Source organism: Astatotilapia calliptera, chromosome 5 (genome assembly GCF_900246225.1).
Source record: "Astatotilapia calliptera chromosome 5, fAstCal1.2, whole genome shotgun sequence".
NCBI classification, from domain to species: Eukaryota; Metazoa; Chordata; class Actinopteri; order Cichliformes; family Cichlidae; genus Astatotilapia; species Astatotilapia calliptera.
The window spans coordinates 33,820,238-33,836,394 of record NC_039306.1 but is presented as its reverse complement, the minus strand read 5'-3'; the positions used below and the strand labels follow the sequence as shown (position 1 = coordinate 33,836,394).

The 16,157-nt window shown below is 41.1% G+C and overlaps 1 protein-coding gene across 1 annotated transcript; it reads right to left on the bottom strand.

The window, feature by feature from the left end:
• Window positions 1-1,674: 1,674 nt before the first annotated feature.
• Window positions 1,675-15,538, bottom strand: mfsd4aa (major facilitator superfamily domain containing 4Aa). Its single transcript, XM_026169021.1, has 10 exons — window positions 15,081-15,538; window positions 10,913-11,111; window positions 9,433-9,687; window positions 6,336-6,459; window positions 6,138-6,253; window positions 5,376-5,549; window positions 4,308-4,455; window positions 2,826-2,896; window positions 2,381-2,501; window positions 1,675-2,049 (listed from the first exon to the last, which is right to left on the bottom strand). Exons 1-10 carry the CDS (start codon window positions 15,308-15,310, stop codon window positions 1,997-1,999), a joined length of 1,491 nt encoding a protein of 496 aa, XP_026024806.1. The 5' UTR covers window positions 15,311-15,538; the 3' UTR covers window positions 1,675-1,996.
• Between the last annotated feature and the right edge of the window lie 619 nt (window positions 15,539-16,157).

The following is a 16,157-nucleotide window of genomic DNA, read 5'->3' as shown; positions in this document are numbered from 1 at the left end:
CCACATTGATCTGTCCAGTTCAAACAGTGAAAGCGTCTTGACTGAAAACTCTTGAAAGACTTTAAGAATGAACCTTAATAAACTCTCAAATATTAAGAATTTAATGTGCCCAAAGGTGTTTTGGCATGCAGACTGAAACAGCCAGGGATCAAACCACCAACCTTCTAATTAACAGATGACCTGCGCTGTCTCCTGAGCTACAGCCACCTCAGGTCGCTCCTGAATGAAGTGTGAGAAGCTTCTGAGCTGTGCTAAGGACGCAACAAACTGGACTTTTGTTCTGTGATCCGGTCCTCTTTTCAGATTAAAGCAAATTTTGTACTTCATTTGAAAATCCTGGAGGAAGAGTGGAGAGGCAGTAAGTCCAAGGTGTTTGAAGTCTAGTGTAAAGCCTGTGATGACTCTTGCACCATGTCCTTTGCTGGTATTTGTGGTGGTCGGTCCACTATTATAAAGTCAAAAGCCAAACTTTGCCATGTCATTTCAGAACACTTCATGCTTTAATCTGTTGACAAGCTATATGGAGATGGACTTTAGCTTTTCAGAAGAACTTTACCAAATGGTTTTCTGGCCATATTCCCACTGGCCAGCCAACTCGCTCACACATGAACTCCACATGTTGAAAAAAAAGACAAGAACCACCCAACCTCAAACTACAGATGAGCTGAAGACCGCTATCAAAGCAACCTAGGCTTTAATAACACCTCAGCAGTCCCACAAGCTAATGAACTCCATCAATACAGTCAGTATTTAAATGAGCATACTTTTCAGATATTTCTGTAAATACTTTTCTGCTTGACCTTGGAAAATATTCTAATAATCTGAGATAATGGATTACCGATTTTTATGAGCCGCACGCTATGAAAGAGGTGTAACTATGGAAGGTGTTGGGATACTGAGTCGTTTTACCACAGGTAACCATTTTAATATAAATGGTATGTTGAACATGGTACACTTGAGCTCCCCAGCCTCCCTCAGGATTCTTTTGAAGGCCTACCAGACGTGGGAATCGTCTTTACAGCACCACTTAGTACCCTTTCAAATGACATATGGCAAAACCAAATTTAAACTTTAGAATAAAAGAACCGTTAAGTCGAATATGCATAACATATAGTCTATATAAGACACTTGAATTGAAAGATAAGATCTTTTGGTATCTGACACTTTGCTTGTTGTCTGGTGTGGCTGTAGCTCAAGAGGTCATCTACTAAACAGAAGCTTGCATCCATCAGTGTGTAAATGTTGGATATACTACTTATAAGTACTTAAGCATAGGGAAGAAAAGCACTTAGGTGAATGAGACATGATGTATAAAGTGCTTGGATTGTTCAGGTAGAATAGCAAAGCACTATATAAGAACTTGATTACCATCTATTTTATTGTAGGATCTTTACCTTATGAAGTGCTTGAGGTGACTGTTGTTGTGATTTGGTTCTATATAAGTGAAAGTGAATTGAAACTCTTTGCTCGTAACATCTACCAGTTCAAAAGTGAAACACTTCAGAGAAAGGCCTGCAGTCTGGCCCCATCCAAAACCACTTTTGATGACTGATAATCTCCATTAGTGACTCACTTTACATGCACACACAGGATTGACTGTATTGCGTATTGATGTGTGAGGAAGAGTTGATATAAGAAGAATTGCAGTAGGAGAAACCAATAATAAAAGATCTCTAACCGACTGCATCTTATCTTTATTTTCCACCACCGAACGAGTCCTATTATAAGAGTCCATTCACATTCATACTGAAGAGGTCGTATTTAATCAACGCACAGTTTAATGTGCTCAAAGAGATGATTGTGTACACTCTAATCATCCATTGAGCCGTTTGTTGATCATCAGGCTGTGAAAGTAGGGTGCAAATAATTATTCAGCATGTGATTTCCATGACGCAGGAGTGTGATTGTGAACCCTCCACCCCGGGGGAAGAAGTGTCAGCTTCTCCTGAAGTATTTCTCCCTTTGCTGTATCCTCTGTTCTCTGGGTTCCAGTGTGTCACGAGTCTCCGGTCTTTGGCTTCTCTTTCATGTCTGTGCATTGAGACAAATCTGAGAGGTAAAAGAGTTGGTTACTAAAGGAAAACAGGAGAAAAAAAAAAGACATCCACAGGCTGACACGTCACATCGGATGCGATATTGTCAAGGTGAAAAAAATCTATGAAAAAGGAGGTTTGATTGTTGGTTTGCTACCTGTGAGCGCAGATAGAACCAGAATGAAACGTCAGAATTAGTCCAAACAAGTCCAGGCAGCAACCTCCAGGGCAGAAAATGTGACTGAAGCACAAGTGCCAAAATTGCAGTTCCTCTAATGGCCACATGAGGCTGCCTTTTGCATCACCAGTGTTTTGGCAAATCATTTAGTCTTTCTGCATGTATTTACCTGTGTGCTGGCTTCTGTGGATATTCTGGATATAGAGGAGCAGCAGGAACAGGCAGAAGCCGATAAAGGATGCTACTGTACCGCACAGCAGGAAGGAGTAGCTGCCCTGACTGTGGATCACCTGCAGGACACATAAACACACATTGAGTTCCAAATCGCAAAGATCTCAGTGGTCAACCCTGGGAAGCCACTAAGCAACGTTATTGAGGCACTTTAGCCTAATTCATGCAGACACAGCAGGCTACAGTCACTGCACAAATGCTCAGTAGTGACCTGAAAGCCTGTTCCCCAGTGAGGGGACATGCACTATTATATTACACTTATTTAAATGTTTCAGAAAGAAACGAGAAATTCATATAAAACACTGAATGTAAAAGCATTTTGTGAAAGCGAATGCTTTATAAAAATGTTCAGGAAGACAGAAGAGTCTCGAATCCTTTCTTACCGATCCAACAAGCAGCTGAAGCAGCATCTCCCCCGTGCTGGCACTCGTTACCAGCACTGTTGTGGCACAGCCTGTAACACACAATAAGCACACAGGAATAATCTACAGCTATGGGACAAAAGTTGCACGCTGTAAAAGTGTACATGAGGCAATTAATTAACAAAAAAAAAATCAATGCTTATTATTAAGTTATAATAATTAATAATCAAACAAATGAACAAATGTGTTAGATTATGATCATATGTGTGTGTTACATGGAGAGCAGGGTTTCTGTTTATATTAAACACTTGATGTAAAATATATCGAGAAATTTTAATTAATTTGAATATTATAATAAAAACTGGATGACATAAAAATTGTAAAAACTAATGAAAGTATAAATTAATCAGTAAGATCTGATCATTAAGAACTAATAATAAATCATACTTGAAGACAAACATGTATATTTAAACAATCTTTGTCTGTTTTGGGGGAAATTATTACACTCAAGTGCAGGAATGTGGGGAAAAACCCTCAACAGAACTGTAGAAACACAGTTATTTATGATGCGAATTATAAACAGAACATCAATATTTTATTTTTACATGTAAAAATGCTACATTTTTATGTGATAGTTTTAATTTCATGTATTATAAATCTCTCCTTCTGCTGCCTTTGTGGCATGAAATTCAAAGTGAGCACATATTTCCATGCCCACAGTTTGATCTGCTCTTCATCCAATATTGTATTTATATGTTTTGCAAACAAGTTATTCTGTTTTACACTTTCACTGTTAACTTTTCTGTAACTGAGTGTCATCAGGAATGATTTTACTCATTTCCTACTGGTTTACAATATATAAGGTTACTTATGCAGCAAATGCAGTATGCACGCTGGTGCAGTGAAAAAGTATTTGTCCTCTTTCTGACCGTTGTTTTCTTTTTCTACAAATCCTAACAAAGACAGAAATATTACAAATGAAAATACTTCAGTGAGCAAACTGTATGAACGCTGACCTTAACTGTTCTTTACGTGTTTGTCTGCGTTCCTTTGTGACCTGAATAAGCCACGAGTGCGCTCTTATTTTGATAGGAGTTATTTTTTCCTCCTGTGAAGGTTCACCACTGTTCAACATTATATCCATTTTTGGAAATTAGCTCTCTCAAAGTCATAGAAAAGACCTTTCTAGACTGATTTTGTTTCTCTTCTTGAGATTCTTTACATTTTGGCATGAAGTGTTGCTCTATGAGAACTTCACTTGGTCAGATTCTATTTTTTGATTCAACAGGTCTGGCAGTAATCAGGCCAGACTATGGCAAAACAAACTGAATTTAATTTCATAAGCCACTCTCTGTTGGGGAGGTTACTTTTTTATACCGGGCCAGGTAGGGTTGGGAAGCCTTTTCCCTTTAATAAATGAAATCGTCGGGTTATCTTAGCCTAATATTAACAATGACTGTTTGATGGCTGTACTCCTGTGAGGCACTGACGATGCGTGTGTACCTTTGTATTCTAATATGTCCTCTGTGAAGGCTAACACAGAGGGGAACACACTGCTGATGCACAGGCCCAACACACAGGTGCCAAAGAACAGAAACACAGAGCTGGTGTAGAAGATTAACAGCAGGCACTGAACCAGTATGACTCCCACCTGAGAAACACACACACACACACACACACACACACACACACACACACACACACACACACACACACACACACACACACACACACACACACACACACACTAAATATAAAATATACATAAACAGAAAGAACAACAGAGAGGTGATGCACAGACGTTGATGGAAATGTACACATACTGTTGTAAAGTGGAAATAACAGATGACTGGATTTGAAAGCTTAGACTAACACTGGAAAGTCCTGCTAAAGGTTAAAAGGGAACTAAGTGCTGCCAAAACCCAGCAAAGAACCAAAGTCGGCTTCAGTCTAACACTTGACCAGCTGAGATATTCAACACATAACAGAGAGCCTGTTGTGACGAACAAAACTAGAAACCATTACAGGTTAAAACCTGTAAACACGATCATTTAAAATCACATCGGGCTCCAGGAAACTGTAGAAAATTTGTTTTTTTGCATTTCATACAATTTTGTTGTTGTTAAACAAAATTAATAAAGACAAAAAAACACCAGTAACACTGTTTGCATGAGAAAGGCAAACTTTATGTTCAGGCTAACACTGCAGAAAACTGATAATAACAATCCTTACTTATGAGAGCAAGCAGGACGGCATTTATACGTTTGTAATGGACTGCTTGTCCACAGAGACACTACAATGCCGAAACTGAGTGGAATGAATCAGACTGATGTGGTAAAGTGAGACTGAACCAGGTTAGCTCAGACACACTGTGTGTACCCACTCAGACAACAATCCTCTTCTCGGTGGCTGCATTCCCACCCTGTTCAAATATTTGGTTTGAACTGTTGTAAGACAAACGTCTTATAGCTTTAAGAGGAATAAAGCCTGACCCCTGATGGTCACTTCTGCTTTTCCTGCCCTGTGATATCTCTGTTCATGCAGGTTTGTCCTTCAGACACGTGTCCATACCAGACTGACGGTGAGCAGCTTGGGTGCCGTGTATCTGTAGGACAAGTACATTGAAGCCAGTCTTCCCACGGTGATCGCGGCCCAGAATATGCTGTCCAGACAGCCTGCCATCTTATGGCCCATCAGCAGAGGAGGGGAGACGGCGTAGGTGTAGACGAAGCCAGCATAAGAGCCCTGCAGGACAAGAAACCCGGCCGGAGGTCAGTTAGATCAGGCCCAGGAACAAACTTTGTCGCTCACTTTTTTCCCTGTTCTCATTGGTAACATATAATCAGATCAAATAAGGCACCATAATATCTGAGCCTTGTTCTTAAAGCTTTATATTGCCTGTTTACACTGGATTCACAGACAGCCTTCAGCCGGTCACTCTAATAATGACGTTTCTTAAGGAAACTCAGTGTAAAGGTGCTCTTTTTGTATGATTTCTTACCACATTTATAGAAGCAATATCCCTTCCCAGGATATTGCTTCTATAAATATAACACGGGTGCAATATAATATATAACACAGTGTAATAAACAGTCATGATGTCACAAGTGCAAACTTTCTATTTTAACGGTGACGGCACATCGATGTACTGCTCTGTGTTGCTCCTAAGCAGAGTCTTAGTCGATTAGATGATGTTTTAATACAGCAAAGCCAAAAGCACTGAAGCTCTCACATATCACGATCCTGTTTTGTGTGTAAAAGGTTATTCTTGGATTGTTCCCATTTTACTTGGGTTCATGTGTAATTGTGTGTGGTGTTAGCTGGAAGCCTTACTATAATCCCATCTGTGATAAAGAGGATAGCTCCTCCTAGAGCGTGGATGATGAAGAAAGTAGCAGAGCGATCCCGGAGTTTGGCAGGGTTACAGCAGCTAAAAACACTCCCATGTTCTGGGGAGACAGTCACACTCAGAGGTCTGCACTTTCATCTCAGCAAAGTTGTCACACAGACACACAAACACGTGTGCACTACCTTGGTCCGTGTCCCCCGTGGGGCTCCTGTTGGAGTCTGCATCAAGCAGACGTGGACTGCTTCTGGAGCAAGGCAGCAATCGCTCATGGGACATCAATGCGAGCACTGCCGCTGGGACAGGGAGCTGTCAAAACACACACAAACACACAGACACACAATGAGAACGTTGTTCACCAAATGAAGAGATAACACTTCCTGTTTGTATGTTTGTGAGAAGAGGTTCTCACAAACATACAATCTTCTTTTCTTGTCGTCAGCTTGAAACTGATCCAGCACACTCTGAAAATGCTGCACGCAGTGATGGGGAAGTCTGTTTACTTCATCTGAACTTCTGTTACTTCTAACCCAGATAAACTGTAAACAAGAGGTTTAGGCAACTCTGAGGAGCAGCAGTGCTATCTGGAAATGTCATTATATCATTAACTTCCATTTGAGCCATTTTCATGTGAAATTGTTCAGCACTACTCGGGAAATCTAGTCATGGGATACATCAGTGATTTCATTATGGGGAAGAAAACTACGCTAAAAATCCGTGCAGATTGTTTTGTTTCTTCGCCGCCAGCACCCCGAGCTAATTACTCGACCAAGCTAAACATTTAACTTAGGTACAAACTTACACACAAATTCAGTGTTTAAGAGAAAGCTGATTATATTTCTTACACTGTTCTAGTAGCATGTTTGACTATTCTACTAACAATGAGGCAAACATGTCAAACAGGGGCTCTTTGTTCATTCAGAACCACACCTGACCAGTGTTCTATTCATAAGAGGATCCTATTCACAACACACAACAGACAGCTTAGATTAACTTTCAAGATCATGTATTATGTAACTATGTGTTTGCATTATTCACATCATGTCCTGTACCATGGGAAAGTATGTGCCCCTTCATGACTTTTTTTTTGCATATTCATCACATGTACACTAGCGGTCAAAAGTCTGGACACGCCTTCTCATTTAATGGTTATTCTTTATTTTTACTACTTTCTACATTGTGATACAAAATGAAGACATCAAATATATGAAGCAAGATACATGGAATTATCTAGCAAAGAAAAAAACTGATCAGTAACACTATGTATTATGGTTTAAGATTGTTGAAGATTGCTTTGTTGACAGTGCTCCAAACCGTTGGCCTTCTCTCAGTGACATCATGATATAGTCACCTGAAATGGTTATCACGACAGGTGTGCCTTGTCACGGTTCATTTCTGGAATTTCAAGCTTTCTTAATGGGGTTGGGAGCATCAGTTCTATTATCTAGAAGTCAGGTTGGTACACAGCTGACAGCTCTATTTGACAACTGTTATCAATCAATCAAAGCTTTATTCGTCACATGCAGGTTGCCCTGCAGTGAAATGGAAGAGTGACTGAATAGTGGAATTGTAAAGCGCTTTGGGTGCCTTGAAAAGCGCTATATAAATCCAATCCATTATTATTATTATTATTACTGTCAGGTCAGTCTGGAAATGTTCTAAAACTGAATGCGTCCCCAAGTGCAGTCGCAAAAACCATCAAGTGCTACGAGGAAACTGGCTCACATGAGGACCGCCCCAGGAAAGGAAGACCAAGAGTCAGCTCTGCTGCTGAGGATAAATTCATCCAAGTCACCAGCCTCAAAAAGTTCAGAGGAGACTGTGAATCAGACCTTTATGGTCAAATAGCTGCTAAGAAACCACTACTAAGGAAAAGCAACAAGCAGAAGAGATTTGTTTGGGCCAAGAAACACAAAGAGTGGACATTAGACCAGTGGAAATCTGTGCTTTGGTCTGATGAGTCCAAATTTGAGATCTTTGGTTCCACCTGCTGTGTCTTTGTGCGACGCAGAAAAGGTAAACGGATGGTCTCCACGTGCATGGATCCCACCGTGAAGCATGGTGAAGGAGGTGTGATGGTGTGGGGTGCTTCACTGGTGACACTGTTGGGGATTTATTCAAAACTGAAGGCACACTGAACCAGCATGGCTACCACAGCATCCTGCAGCGACATGCCATTCTATCCAGTTTGCATTTAGTTGGACCATCATTTATTTTTCAACAGGACAATGACCCCAGATCAGACCAGATGGCCTGGCCTCCACAGTCACCTGACCTAAACCCAATTGAGATGGTTTGGGATGAGATGGACCACAGAGTGAAGGCAAACAGGCCAACAAGTGCTCAGCATCTCTGGGAACTCCTTCAAGACTGTTGGAAAATCATTTCAGGCAGTGGCGGTCCTAGCCTGTTTGGCGCCCTGGGCGAACACTCCCTCTGGCGCCCCCCCCCCCCCCAAATCATCAAATTTTAAATTGTTATTGATCCCTTTATCCTTAATCCTAAAGTGTATATTTATTTTCTTACTCTTCTTATATACATTGTTTACTTGCACTGCTGTAACTGGAGCCTCGCCGTCTCGTCTCTCTATATACTGGACTGTAGCGGAGATGACAATAAAGTTTACTTTGACTTCAGCAGCGAGCAGGCGCACCGAGGGCTCTCGCGCTCACTTTTCGTTTACAGAATTTCGAAAAAACATCGGTGCAAATTATAAGTCTGTATTATAATGTCTGGTGTTTTCGTGTTTGTTGGTTTGTTTTTATTTTGTTTTATTTTGCGAGTTGGTTATTAGATGCCGCTCCAGCCGGTCAGAGACTCCCTCGCCGCCCCGCCCTCTCCTCTCTGTGCCGTTAAGCAGCAGGCGCACCTCGCAAACGAAGGGCAGAATTCATGGTTCCACCAATTACAGCAAGTCATCCATGTTCTGAAGCAGCAAAGCAGGCCTAGACCAGCACCATGTTTGACTGCTGGTATGATGTTCTTTTTATGAAATGCTGTGTTAGTTTTAGGGACTCAAAGCTTCCAGAAAGTTCAGCTTTTATCTCATCAGTCCAGAGGGGGATTTTTTTGATTCAGTGGGTCTGGAAGTAATTAAGCCTGGTTACTGTAAGAGAAATTGACCTTCTTTCCAAAAAATGTATTTAATCATCACTTAAAAACTCTGTTGTATTTTCTCGGGTTATCATTGCCTAATATTTACATTGGTTTGATAATCTGAAACATTTAAGTGTGAAAAATATACAAAAATTAAGAAATCAAGGATCATCACATTGAACTCACATTGATAAGAGCCATGATCCAGAAAGCATACGACACCCTGGTGACGACAACCCCGTCAGTATACAGACGAAAGTGAGAGATGGTGTGCAGTGCTGCTCCATGGCCAGCGAGGGTGCTGCGGAGATGCTGTAGGTTCCTGGGAGAGGATGAGTTGGTGGTCAAGTTAGCTCCCAGCACACAGCTGTCCTCAGCCAGGAAGGGATCGGCCACCAGGGGACTGACCAGTGCCCCAAGGCCTGTGAAGAAATGCAAGGCCTAGCAAGAGACACGAACAGCAGCCTCCGTTATTCAAATTAAGAGGATCTAGCAGTCTAGGAGTCAGAACTTTCAAGATTAAAAAAAAGTTTTGTTTTTACTTTTTAAAATATTGCACCCTCCTCCAGCCCTGCATGTACTTATTCATTTATTTTAGCTGGCATTGTACTAAACTGCATTTCGTTGCCCTGTACCTGTGCATGTGCAATGACAATAAAGTTGAATTCTATTCTATCAGCCAGATCTGTACAATTAATACAATTTTAAACTCAATCACAATTTTGGTTTCCAACAATCATATGAGCACGATCAAGCGATATTTAAAAAGCATGCTCTGTTGACCAAATCAGCCGCTGACCAATTATCACAGCTGTTCCCTGAACCACACAGCTTGAAGTTTCTTGGAATAGTCTGAACAAATACACGGCATCAGAGACAGGACGGAATTACAGACTTTATATTATTTGTCTGCAAAGACTAATTTATTAGCATAATGTAGCACAACGTAAAGGTGAAATGAAGTGAAAGTGTCCTTCTGAATTAATTTTGTGCTACATTTTGGTGTGTTCTGTTTTTCTTACATGTATTTTCTACTTTTCTTCTAAGAGATGCTCAGCTCAATAATGAAGAGATGTTATATTTGTGCTAAGATTTATACAGACGTTGAGATGTGAAAGCAGTATTCAATTTATATGACAGTGCAATAAAAAGACACTTTGTCTCTAAAGACTGTTAATAATCACTACAAATAAAAGTAATTTCAAGACTGAACAAAATAATTGTGATAATCATTCTTGCCATAATCGTGCAGGCTTAGTGTGGTGTGTCAAGGGCAGCGTGATAAGGGGTCATTTGCAATGACAAGCAAACAGGATTTTCACCTGACTGTGCAGGCGCCTGGTTTCTGTTGGCACGATGAATGTAAGTCACACATTCACTCTCCTTTTAACCTAGTTTGGCCTCCTAATGAGCCCAATGAAAGGAATCCAAACAGTAAACAAATGAGTAACCTATAAAATCCATGAAAATCCAGACACAAAACCATGTGACTGTTTGACTAAATAAAAATGCTCATTAAGGCACCATTATTCTCAGTTACTCCCCTTACTTTTTTCAACAAGGCTATGTCAAAGAGTGATTTTCTTTTTTTTTTCCCCAAATTGACCGACAGCAGCTTTTTAACTGCACCGACACAAACACACAGACACATCAACATCTTAGTGACCTGCAGGAAGATGGCAGAGTCCTTCTGGTACAGCTTCACTAGCTGCAGGTTGGCGATGGTGTCGATCACGCCCATGGCTTTGCCAGCCAGCGCCATGGCGATGGACAGCAGTATGACGTGGTGACATAGTGGTATGACGGCAAACACCAGCGAGATGATGAGGGTGCAGATGAAGAGGGCTAAGAGCGAGGACTTAAGGCTAAAAAAAAAAAAAAGAGGATAGAATACACATCCTGTGTACACATGATAGAGTTTTGTTTGAATAAATAAACTTCCTATGCTCTACTAACCTAAAACTAAAGGAAAATACCAACAATAATCCTCCGCCTACATTCACACCTACTTACTGCTGCAGTAAAGTCACCTTGATGGTCTGTCGCTTAAAACTTATTTACCTAGCCAAAATTATCACAGCCACCCCCCCCAAACACACACACACACACACACACACACACACACACACACACACACACACACACACACTCAGCAAACCTACATCTTATCTTCACCTTACATTCCCCTTCTTCTCTTTCAGCTTGTCCCAGATAATCCTCTGTTAGCTACAGGGACATTCACAAAAACCACCGGAGGGTGAAAAGCCAGCAGCAAAAATAATGAATCACACCTGCTGAGTTTGTAAAGGCTTCCACTTTAAATGATATAAATGTACTGTTTAAGGCTTCCAAAGTGCACACAAACACATCCAGGATTAGCTTTTGGGAAATGAATTCACCTACGCAGGTGTGCAAGGTGAGCAGCAGACACGATAAAGATAAAGGAGCTTTCTCAACAGTGATAATGAAAAAACAGTGTAGGTGCACTAAAAGATAATGGTTAAAAAAACAAATGTCCAAGAAACATGGTTGGCTGTTTAACCTCTTAACAGCCACTTGACTTTGCTTTAGCCACATGCCAAACAGGCCCGTTTTCAGAAGCTGAAGCTGGATCACAGCTGAACATTTCAAACTCACTGTTCCTGAATCATTTTGTCTTTGTGGCAGGGTGCATTATTCTGCTGAAAGAGGCCACAGCCATCAGGGAAAACCCCATGAATACACCCATGAATTGTGGTGGGCGTGGTCCTCGACAATGCTTAGCTAGGTGGTACAAGTAAACTCCACATGGATGGCAGGACCCAAGGTTTCCCAGCAGAACATTGACATTACCTTTCTAGCGGCTTGACTTCTTTCTACAGTGCATCCTGGTGCCTGGGTTAGGGTTATGTAAGCATTCGGCAGTGGACAGGGGTCAGCGCTTCTCTTGTATCTGACCACATAGGCCAACCACTAACATGCATCACTGAGACTTGGCCAACCATGACTCAGTCTCTGGTTCACCACTGTTCCTTTCGTGGACTCCCTTTCATAGAGACTGGGAAAACCCCACAAGAGTTACAGTTTTGGAGATGCTCTGACCCAGTCATTTAGGCATAACAATTTGACCTTATGCGTGCCTATTTTTCCAACTGCTTTTTGCAATGTGCCAAAATTCTTATGGATTATTTAAACATACAGTACTGTAGGTCATTAACTATAGCACCAAAGCTTTTGTAAAGTGCTTCAAGTTTGTTAAATCTATAAGTGAACTATACACTTCAAACTGATGAAAGTTCAACACCTAACAGCATATTGGCAAGTAACAGTAACAGGGGAGAACACAGCAATGTACATAATGACCAAAGTCACTTATTAATTATGTTGTTTGTTTGTATGAATGCGGCAGCATTATGTCCTCTCTGTTCGTAATGGATGGTCCAGCGTGTCTTTGGTAAAGGAGTGAAGAAAAAAAAGCACCTTTCCTCAGTATTTAGAGAATTCCACATGCCCGTATGATAGGTACCAGGCTGAAACTGCGCTGTGAAAAAGTATTTACCCACTTCCTAGTTTCTGTTTTTCCTCTTTTTCCTCACACGTTTCAGATCACGAAACAAATTTAATTATCTTAAAAATAACCCAAGTAAATAGAAAATCAGTTTTTTAAATGATGATTTATTTTAGTAAATATTATTTTATATTAATAGTTCCCTCCTTATTCAATCATAAATTAACTGTGATTAACTACATTTTTTGGAAAGCTAATCTCTGGTTCAACAGCCACACAATCCTGAGTACTGCCAGACCTGCTCACTGAAGTAGAAAATGTATGCATGTATTAAGTGAAGTAAGCTGAAAGATCTCTAAAAGCAACACATCATTGCACAAAGAAACATCAAGAACAACTCAGCCAGGATGTCTCAAAAGTCTCACTTGTCTCAGTTAAGGTCAGTTTTGATGATTTAACAATAAGAAAGAGACTGGGCTTCCATGGGAACGTTCCAAGGTTCCAAAGGCTTTTTCCCATTAACCAAAAAACCCAACATTCAGTGAAAGGAACTCCTAATGCTTCAGCATACCAAGACATTTTGGACAATTTTTGGACAATTATATACTCCCAAGTTTGTGGGAACGGTTTGGAGATGGCTCCTCCCTGTTCAAACATGACTGTGCACCACTGCACAAAGCAAGGTCCATAAAGACACGGACGAGTTAGTTTGATGTGGAAGAACTTAACTGGCCTCAAATCAACCTGACAGAACACGTTTGGGATGAGTTAGAGAATCTGTCTGGCCCCACAAGTGTGATTCTGGAAAAATGGTCAGAAATTCGCGCAAAAACTAAACCTTGGTGAAGCTGTTATAGCTGCAAACAGCGGCCGACATCATATTAAGCTCTATGGATTAAGAATGGGATGTCACAGACGAGTGAATGTGTTTGGCATCATACTGTATGTTCATTGTGTCCCAACACATGTAGATTTCCATTTCACACAATCTGTCATTCCTGCTCAGTGGCTGGAAATTTCAAACAGAGATGTGAACCAAAACTCTGTCATTTGCATGCCACAGATCTGCCAGTCAAATACAATATTCAGTCCAACTGTCACAGGTGAAAGTTTGGCTGCAAAATTATTTCAACACTATTGTTAATCAGGAACAAAACATTTCATACTGAGCCGTCCATCAAGACCACAATATTTTGCAAACTCTCAACTTCAGTCACTAAAAAGAAAAAAAGAAAAGAAAAAAAAATCCCATTTGGTGTAATAATTCATCTGCTCAGTTATTTTATCTGTGCATTCATAAACCTGAACTCTCGTTTGAATGTGTTTATTTACAGTGTAACTTTATTCTGTTTTAGGGCCAAAAAGCAAGCTTTAAAGGTAGCAGAGATATCAGCAAAGGCACGTCTTTGTTACCCACAGGGTTAGTTACTGTATTTGGCTCTGTACTCTGTGAAACTCTAAACTGCTCAAATGTGAGAACCAGTTATTCTGCCAGAACAAGAACGCTGATATCACTGCAGGTAAGTCCTGTAATTAGAAGACGCAGGTGAATTAGAGGACATAAGTGACATAACTGACTTAAACTTAACAGGTAAACTCGTCCTCCTTTCCTTATTTAAAAAGTTTTAACTTTTTTTTAGCTGCTTTCATGGTTAAGTGGCTCCCTAAAACTTAACAAGCTGAAGATCCAAACATGCCACGCCACCCACTGTGGCACCCCCTTGTGAATAAGTGTGTTTTCAACATGTAACAGAAGGCTAATAAGACATATTAACTAGTTTAACAATTGTGGTTTTGGTATCTAGAAAGGCTCCTGCAGGCAGTTGTGCTTGTAGTCACAGAAACCCTGATAACAGACCCACCTGAGAGAGTAGCCTCTCCTATAACCACTGACGTCAGTGGCTTCAGCTTTGCAGCCAGCAGTTTATTCATATCATGCTTTTAGTACAAACCAGGTTCTTTTAGGAAATGTGTGGAACAGATTGAAAACAGTTCATAGTAACTCCCTTTGCCACACAGCTGGGACCTGTAAAGGTGAAGTATATGATCCTTTGTTTATTATAAAGTTCATCACTGACATGTAAACTATGTTATCCTACACACTCCTTGGGTGTGGGTTCACATGGACCCTGTTAGAAACCGTCCCAGTGGGCTTGTGTCTAACCCATCACACATGCAGAGTGAGAGAGGATTCACAGCTTTCACAGCTGAGCTCTGATAACAAACACAAGTCAAAGCATCGATGACTGGCAGAGGACGCACTGGATGAAACACAGTGAGCGGTGAGGTGTTTTACATGTGAAGCTAGACCTCGTGAAAACACCCTGTGTTCACTAACCAGACTCACGTTTTCTTAAACAGTCCTCCCACGCTGCTGCCCACCAGCAGAAAGAACTGCTGAGAGACAAACACCCAGGTGATCTGCTGCAGGGTCGACTGGGTCTGACACCTCAGGTCCAGGATAGTGGGTCCCAGGAAGGCGATGCACAGGCCAAAGCTGAAGAACACGCTCCAGTAGGTGAGAGTCTGTGGCCAGTGGCGCTTAAACAGCAACCAGATCCGCTCGTCCAGCAGCATCGTTAACACGTCTGAGCAGACGGAAGTCCTGAGAGGCTTCACAGCTGCCAGCTGCTCATATCTACAGAGCCGGCTCCTTCACACTGAACTGAACACACTGCCAGCCAACAAAGTAAACAGAGTGCGAGCACTCAGCCGAGGCGTCCTCCACTGCTGTGCCAGCGAGCTTGTAGTGAAAATCACGTTGATTGGCTGTCGAAAGCACCGCCCTCATGATAATGACAGATCTGATCCGTTTTGTCTCATCCGAGATCCGTTTTCTGTGAGGACAGAAACGTCTAAAAGTTGTTGTGGTTCTTCCTGGAGGGTCGACGGAATTCTCATGTGACTGTCGTTACAGGAGGCTGTGCAGGCATGCCTGTAGGATTCAAAGCAACATTCCTCAAAAACAACCCATACATGATGCAGATGATGACATTAAATGGCGTATAGAACTGGAAGAAGAAACAAATCATAGTTAATCCATTTGAGCCCAGATGCTTTTTTACTGTCAGGAAAACTATGTCAGAGTCAGTGTTGACCTTCAGCAGGAACCTTCCTCAGTGTGAAAGTCACCGTGAGCTCTTTTGAAATATATATTTTGCAATAACTATTAAATAATTTTATTTTAATATGTCATCTCAAATATTTCACCTACAAATTAAGAACTAATTACAGGTTTAACATAGTTATTTTTTATTAAAGTAAGTTACAGCTGCTGCGGCGTGTTCTCGCCTCTACAACACAGATACGATATCCGATGTATGATCAATTTCAGAGTTGTGCAGGTCGTCCAATATCTTGTCTCAACTGTTTAGTTGTATCTTCCTTCTCTTCTGTAGTCCTACACAGACTACATAATGTCAAA

What these genes read in the sequence shown, in the direction of transcription:
- mfsd4aa (XM_026169021.1), bottom strand. Translation starts at nt 15,310, where the DNA reads ATGCTGCTGGACGAGCGGATCTGGTTGCTGTTTAAGCGCCACTGGCCA. An exon ending in AGCTGCTCACCGTCAGTCTG is followed by an intron (nt 4,456 to 5,375) that starts GTATGGACACGT and finishes TGTGTTTCTCAG; the next exon opens with GTGGGAGTCATACTGGTTCA. An exon ending in CCACAGAAGCCAGCACACAG is followed by an intron (nt 2,050 to 2,380) that starts GTAAATACATGC and finishes TTTACCTCTCAG; the next exon opens with ATTTGTCTCAATGCACAGAC.